This window comes from Chrysochloris asiatica, unplaced genomic scaffold (genome assembly GCF_000296735.1).
Source record: "Chrysochloris asiatica unplaced genomic scaffold, ChrAsi1.0 scaffold00061, whole genome shotgun sequence".
Lineage (NCBI taxonomy): Eukaryota > Metazoa > Chordata > Mammalia > Afrosoricida > Chrysochloridae > Chrysochloris > Chrysochloris asiatica.
This window is the reverse complement of record NW_006408579.1, coordinates 15,882,941-15,891,076: the sequence shown is the minus strand read 5'-3', so window position 1 is coordinate 15,891,076 and position 8,136 is coordinate 15,882,941. Positions and strand designations below refer to the sequence as shown.

The 8,136-nt window shown below is 42.5% G+C and overlaps 1 protein-coding gene across 1 annotated transcript in view; it reads left to right on the top strand.

The window, feature by feature from the left end:
* Positions 1-8,136, top strand: part of PLCXD2 (phosphatidylinositol-specific phospholipase C, X domain containing 2) — a 132,704-nt gene that overhangs the window by 79,835 nt on the left and 44,733 nt on the right. The window contains exons 2-3 of the mRNA XM_006864188.1: positions 2,282-2,742; positions 7,542-7,783. Coding sequence (XP_006864250.1) covers positions 2,282-2,742; positions 7,542-7,783 — 703 coding nt within the window. The remainder of the gene's footprint in view (positions 1-2,281; positions 2,743-7,541; positions 7,784-8,136) is intronic.

The following is an 8,136-nucleotide window of genomic DNA, read 5'->3' as shown; positions in this document are numbered from 1 at the left end:
AAAAGGAGGGGAGTGATTGACTTTGCAGTCTAGGAGCAGAGGTCCCTGGGACCATCAAGGGAGAAGAGCAGAGAGCGGGACCCTACCCAGAGAAGCACTGATGTCAGAGATGGAGGCAGAGATGATGACGTGGAGAGATGGAGCAGCTGGGGACTTTAGACCCAGAGAGGGAGAGTGACTGTGTGCTGAAGACCTGGGGGGGCAGGCTTGCAGGGTATATACTCTGCGTGGAGGAGATTGTAACCATGGCAATGAAATGATACACGATAGGATGAATGTAAAGCTAATGTTCTCACATGTAAACTATCACATAATTCACAACAAAACATTAAAAAAAATAAACCCCACCAGTATATGTAGTAGTATAAAAAGAAGGCAGTATTTAAGTTCTGCCTTTCTCATTTAATTTTATAAGCAGCATCAAGTTAGTCACATGGTTTTACTGTCCTTTTTTTCAAAGACTGAGTGTGGTGTAGTGAATTATCTAATGTCTCTTCTAGCCATAGTATGTAACTCCCACCAAAACATTTCTGCCCTGCAGAGTCTGGGTAAGAGTAGGTGGGAGAAGATATTGGTATGATGACATGATTCAGCTGTGGATGTGAGCAGAGTTAATTGTAATTATAAAAACTTGAACCTCTAGCGTGAGTTTAACGTGAGCCATCTTAGAAGCAGGAAAGGGGCTCTCACTTTCATCAGTGAAGAAGAGTCAGGAGTGAAGCGTATTCTTTGGGCCCCGAGATCCCTGCTCATTGAACTTCCTCAGCCCAGGGACACTGGAGTAGGGGCAAAGGAGCAGCAGCAGCAGAATCAAGAACCAGAGAATGAGACAGCAGTGAGCTTCCCAGCCCACTTTGGTCAGTAAGCTTGCTTGTAGTGTGGAATGCCTTCTGACACCTAAGTCAGGGAGCTACGTTTAATGACCCACAGAGCTAGAGCCAGTTCCTTGCTAAGGTTTATGGTGGAGTGGTGTGTCCTCTGGGCATTTATCAGCTGCTGACTGAAACAATTGTGCCCTGAGCATTTCTGACCCAGAATTGTACCCTGTTAACTTCCCTAATAAACCCCCTAACTGTGAGCATGGTGTCTCAGTCCTGAGTGGCCATTGCAAAACCACCTGAGGCGTAGAGAGGGTTGTGGGAAGAGTGGATGATACTACATATTTTTGCACTGAGGAAGTAAATGGATACACCATAATTAAGTGTGGAATACTTTAGAAACCTCCAGTTTGTCTTTACTAGGAATATTCTTCAGCAAACTTCATTGTTTTCCAAGCACTAGATTTTATTTCCTCAGAATAGCTTTCCTGATATGAAATTACTACATCAAAGGTATGAATATTTTAAAGCTCCTGTTTGCAAGCTTATTTCTAACAAGCTTTCTACATAAGTGTTTATTACCTTATACCAGCAATATATAAGAATTATAGTATCACTCCAGCCTTAACTTGCTAATTAGATTTCATTGCTTTTATTTGTGATTATTTCATTTCTAGCAAGCTCAGACATTTTTGTTGTTAGTTTGCAACTGTTTTGTGTATTTGGGTTCTTTAGTTCCACTTTGTGTGTGTGTGTGTGTGTGTGTGTGTGTGTGTGTGGTAAATACATAGCTTAAAAGATACTTGCTATTTCTACAATCTTCATATTTAAAATGTGGTGACATTAATGACGGTCATCATGTTCAGCGATCACTGCTAACCTTTCTAGACTTTTTCATCACATTTACCTAATATACTTTGGACATGTTATCAAAAAGGAGCAGTCCCTGGAAATGGCATCATGCTTAGTAAAATAGGTCATCAAAAACCATAAGGAGACAGATTGGCACAGTGGCTGCAACAATGGGCTCAAATATAATGATTGTGAGAATGGCACAGGACAGGACTGTGTATCTATCTGTTGTGTGTAGTGTTGCTAGAAGTTGGAGCCAACTCAAAGGCACCTAACAACAACAACAAGGTAGAACATAGTAAATGAAAGATAGGAAACCCAGAAGTATACAGCCTTATCACTAAACACAAGGAAGGGAATAGAAGGTTTTAGAAAAGAGATAACTTGATGATCTCTCAGAGAAGCAGAGAAGAATAAAGACATTTGGATTTGTTGACTAAAATCATATATGGTATCCCTTAAGCATTGTGTCTCCCTTTCCCCCTCCCTCCCACCTGGCCCTGGTAACCACTAATAAACTTTGATCTCTATACATTTTGTTTTATTCTCTATTGGCTGACCTTTCCTACTTTCATCTCAACTACTTTCCTCACTTTTATTATTTTCTTTAGGCTCCCATGACTCATTCAGCTACTGGGTGGATGAAAAGTCTCCGGTGGGGCCTGACCAAACCCCAGCTATCAAACGCCTTGCCAGGATCTCTTTGGTGAAGAAGCTGATGAAGAAATGGTCCGTGACCCAGAACCTGACATTTCGAGAGCAGCTGGAAGCTGGGATCCGCTACTTTGATCTGCGTGTGTCCTCCAAGCCAGGGGATACTGACCAGGAGATCTACTTCATCCATGGGCTGTTTGGCATCAAAGTCTGGGATGGGCTGATGGAGATTGACTCGTTCCTGACACAGCACCCCCAAGAGATTATTTTTCTGGATTTCAACCACTTTTACGCCATGGATGAGGCCCATCACAGATGCTTGGTTCTCAGGATCCAGGAGGCCTTTGGAAACAAGCTGTGCCTGGCGTGCAGTGTGGAAAGTCTCTCACTGAAAACCCTGTGGGAGAAGAATAGCCAGGTAAGAGGGAAACAGAGATGAGTTTACAAAGAGCAAGAACTTAACTCTTTCTGTGTTTTCTATATCACCAGCTGTAAACTCAGCAGGAGCTCTGGTGCTCTGGTAGCACCATGGCTGTGTGCTCAGCTGCTAACCCAAAGGTCAGTAGTTCTAACCCACTAGCTGCTTCAAGGGAGAAAGACCTGTTCCCATCAAGGTTTACAACTCTGAACACCCGAGAGGTATTTCTACTCTGCCCTATGAGATCACTTTGAGTCAGAACTGACTTGATGGCACACAAGAAGACAGCTCAATGCAGAGTTCTTAGCTAGAAGGCACAGGTTATTTGGAGTATTGTTGTTGTTGTTAAATGTCAAGTCAGTTCCGACTCCTAGTTCATCGTGACCCTGTATAAGGTTTGTGAATAGTGGTTGGTGGGTTTGACCCACCAGCCTTGTGGTTGTAAGTCCAGTGCTTATCCTACAGTGCCACCCCTGGACTGGGATGAACACATGCCAAATATTTAGAATTTGTTTGGCAACCTGTTTGACAAACAACTTCACTTAGAATGACCTGCCAGAACCCACCCATGGCAGAATTGTGAAATTGAACCAGTTGGCCGTTACCACTTTCTTATCTACTACAGCGTCCATTTTCACTGCCATTGTCATTCTTCATCCCAGAGATCCTTGCCCTAGTGGAGCCTTCATTCTAGCAGTGGAGACAATGCATAGATGCTAAGCATAATTAGTACATTATATGTAATGCTAGAAGGTGGAAAGAGCTATAGAAATATTAAGTTGAGCATGTGCCGGGGAAACCAGGAATTCTAGGGAGGGACATTTATTGGACAGATGACATTTGAGGCATTAACCATGTGGCTATGTGAGGGAAGAGCTTTCCAGGCAGAGGAACCAGCTGTGCAAAGGCCCTAAAGTGGGAGTTCGTCTGACTGGAGGAGCTGGAGGCCAGTGAGGACAGGGTAACAGGAGGTCTGAGACACAGTAGCTGGGTGACAAGACTTTATGCATCTTTTGCTAAGTAAAAAACTTTAACTTTTACTCTTTTAAGTGGAAAGGGTATTCTTGGCAGGGTTCTGAACACAGGAGTAATGTGATCTGATACATTTTAATGGACCCCTTTCATTTCTGTGCTAGGAATAGATTGGGGAATAGGGGCAGAAGTAAAGAACCCCAGGCCCAATGGCACAGACTACTGCCTGGTACTACACCATCCCATGATCATTTGGAACAGAACATTGTAATCCATAGGGTTTTTATTGTTGCGTTTTCTAAAGTAAATTTCCAGGCCTTTCTTTCTAGCCTTAGGCTGAAGGCTCCCTGAAACCTGTTTGCTTCATAGCAACACATATGCCTCCAATGACAGACAAATGGTTGTTGCACATGAAGTGCATTAACCGGGAATCGAACCTGAGTCTTTCTCATGGAAGGCAAAGATTCTATCCCTGAACAAGCAATGCCCTTATCTTATAGCATTTAATAATACTAATAATAACAATAGTCACAACAAACATTTATTGAGCCTTTATAATGCTCTCAGTATGAACCGCAAGGTTGGCAGTTCAAACGCCTATACAGGGCCTCTATAATTCAGGACTGAGTCAATAGCACTTCACAATACCAATAGCAGTTGAGTCATTTCAGAACCTGTATGTTGCTGTTGGAGTCCTGGTGTGGCACTGTGGGTTAATGCTTCAGATTGCAAAGCCATTTGAACTGCGAGGTTGGTGGTTCATGCTCACCAGCTGCTCCTCAAAAACCCTATACAGGGTAGCTATGGGTCAGAATCAAGTTGATGGCATAACAACAACAGTTTAATTATAAAAAGTACACTATCATTCAAAGTCCATTTATTTAACATGAAATTATATCACAGCTCACATATATTTTTATACATAAGTCTTTCATATTTATTATACATTATATATTAGTGACTGGGTTTTAAAAATTATAGTAAATTAGAAAATGTATTCTACACTGAGAAGAATACGTGTTGTTTTTGTGCTGTGGAGTTGGTTCTGACTCATATTACTAAAATACAAAATAACAGCTATACAGTTGAAAGATAGAACTGTCTCACTCTATGCTACGTGAAGAAAAGTATTGTGTAAGAAAGAAAATGAAAAATAGAAGAGTATAAATCTGCCTCCCAGAGGCTCCCAGCAAAGAAATGCTTCAGAATAAGAGGAGTCCTGGTGTGGCACTGTGGGTAATGCGTCAGACTGCAAAGCTGTTTGAACTGCAAGGTCGGCAGTTCAAGCTCACCAGCTGCTCCTTGGAAACCCTACACAGGGTCGCTATGGGTCGGAACCAACTCGATGGCACTTAACAACAGTAACAATCAAGGAATAGTTCATAAAGGAAATGAGCTTTTTAACATGAGTCTCCAGAGAAAAAGTGCATGTGAACTGCTGAGCTCGACCCTGGAGCATTTCAGAGAAAAATACAACAGAGAGATGAGGAAGCAGATCGAAAACATAGGCCAAGGCAAGAGCCATTGGTCCTAGAATCTCTTAGACTAAGCTTTGGTTTACCAGGCCAGCCTCCCACTCACTATAAACAAAAATTCAGGATGCGGTTGCTCAAGAGGATGCTTGAGGAAAAGCATAAAGCTCCTTTTGTGTAATTGATACTTTGTGCACCTTTTCTAAGGCAGACTAAAGTACAGCACTGTCCTCTCATCCCCTGACGCTGGACCTGTTGCTAGGCAGCACAAGAAAGCCTGTCACAGGGACGCATAACCTTCCTACACTTCTACAGTGCATTTTACAGACCAGCTTCCCAAGCCCAGGGTGCTGGAGGCCCCAGCCTTCCAAAGGAACCACACTACCAAGAGGAAATCCTCCCCAATCTCCCATGGGATCTGCTTACCCTGTGCCAGTGATTAACTTCATTACCATTAACAGGACATTAGCAGTCAGGCAGATATTACTCAGAACCACCAAAAACAACAATTAGTATCCTATGCAGTGCACCGTACCTGGCACTCCCTAGCTCTTGGCCTTCAGGAGCATCTTGTCATACACCTTAGTCATGAACTAAACACATGCCAGAAACAGGCTAGGCATTTAGAGCCCCTGTTCTTGGAGGCCTGGAGGATTATGCTCTTGGGCCAGCCAGCTATCAAAGGATCACAGTCCAGGGAGTATAGACACGCAGACTAGACTTTCTTCCAGGAAGAGCCCACGGGTACCTGTGACACACACAGAAAATACATGAGTGTATGTTATTTCTAGATACGCCAAAACTCTGAATTGGGACCATCAAAATAACAATGCCCTGTCCCTCAGTTGCCTCCCAGAAAATAAATGTTGTGGATGGGGCTTGTTAATTCTTTCAAAGTCTTCAGCATGCTGAGAGGTCCTGCTGGAAGCCCCTCAGCTCTGTGAAGCCTCCCCTGACTCTAGTAGCATATGCTCCTTCCTCCTGGGAATGGGGAGCACATTCAGAATCAGCAGTACACAGTTACAAACCTACTAATTCCCGTGGGATTTCAATGTGGTTTATCTCCACTACAAGAGCTAAGTGTAAACGTTGCAAGTGCTGGAGTCTTAACTCCTAGACAGGATTCACTACCGGTGTCAGCCAGGGGTCTTCAGGTTCCCACAAAGGCTATATGGATAGAATTTAGGAAGTATGTGAATTTAGAGAGGTAAAGAAAGTACATACTTATTTGTACTAACCTCTAATTGAAACATATTATCAGGAGGGACCAGGCCCTGTAGAAGGACATTATGCTTGGTAAACTGGAGGGTCAGCAAAAAAAGACCCCAAACAAGATGGACTGGCACAGTGGCAGCAGCAGTGCGCTCAAGTGTTTTGCTCTGCTGGGCATAAGATTGCTTTGAGGTGGTTCCTACTCAACAGCATCTAACAACAACCACTAACTGAAAATTTGAATACTTGTTGGTATCAATCATACCAGTTGGGACTTTGTCCTAAGGGAACCACAGATCTTTTTATTTCGTATTTCAGTTATTGCAGATATTTTGAAATATCCTTAGCACTCAAGTCAAAATTTTGGAGTTTAATATACCCACAGACATCACTAGGTGGTGCAAACAGTTAAACTCTCAGTTGCTAACTGAGAGGTTGGAGGTTCGAATCTACTCAGAGGTGCCTTGAAAAAAAGTCCTGGTGATCTACTTCCAAAATTCAGCCGTTGAAAGCTCTCTGCAGCACTCACACCGATGGGTCATCATGAATTAGAGCTGGCTTGATCAAGGCAACTGGCTTTTTGTTTCTTTGTTTTTATTTAAAAACATTTTTTTAATGAGACCCATAATAAAACCCTACTATTTAATACATTGTATTATTATAAATTATTTAATGTATTAATAACTATATTTCACTATAATCAGTTTTCTGTGTCATCCTGTCTGTTGTATGCATTCATTTAAAAACATAATCCTAAGGAATTCATGCTTTTATTATACTTCCAAAGATGTGCATGGCAAAAAGAAAAAAAAAAAGCAGGTACTCAGTAAATCTTTGCTAGTTATTTACAGACCTTTAATTTCTGGGTATGAATCGGGCTGCGAACCACAAGGTCACAGTTCAAAACTAACAGCCGCTCCGCGGGAGAAACATGAGAGTTTTGCTCCCGTAAAGATTTACAGCCTCAGAAACCCTGTACAGGGTCGCTATGAGTCGGAACCGACTCCACAGCACATAACAACAACACAACAAGCTCCCTGTATGCTTATATTTGTTTTCTTGCCTCCCAACCAAGTCTAAATCTTCCTAGTTAGCATTCAACGTTTTCGTGATTTGGTCTCCATTTTGTTTTTCACGTTTCAGGTTCTTATTTTCTATCACTGTCCCTTCTACAAGCAATATCCCTTCCTGTGGCCAGGAAAGAAAATTCCAGCACCCTGGGCAAACACTACCAGTGTGCGCAAGCTAATCCTCTTCTTGGAGACCACTCTCAGTGAGCGGGACTCACGCAGCTCCTTCCACGTCTCTCAAGCTATTCTCACCCCCAGAGTGAAGACCATTGCCCGAGGCCTGGTGGGCGGCCTCAAGAACACTTTGGTTCATAGGTAAGGATTGGTTTTCATCTCACAAGTAAAACTTTTAAAAATTCAACTTCTCTTCTGAATACATAGCTATGAAAAGAATCTTTAAACAATTTCCTAAAATGTATCTATTATGCCATAAGTATTTAAAAATTTTAATACTAAAGGAAGTTGCTGCATTAGGAAAGTCTGACTCACAGGCAACCCCTGTGGTGGTGGTGGTTATGTGCTGTTGAGTTGGTTCCAATTCATAGTGACCCTGTACAGGGTTTCCGAGGTTTTAAATCTTTATGGGAGCAGAAAGCCTCATCTTCTTCCCGCAGAATGGCCGGTAGTTTCAAACTGCTGATCTTGAGGTTAGCAGCCAGACTCATAAC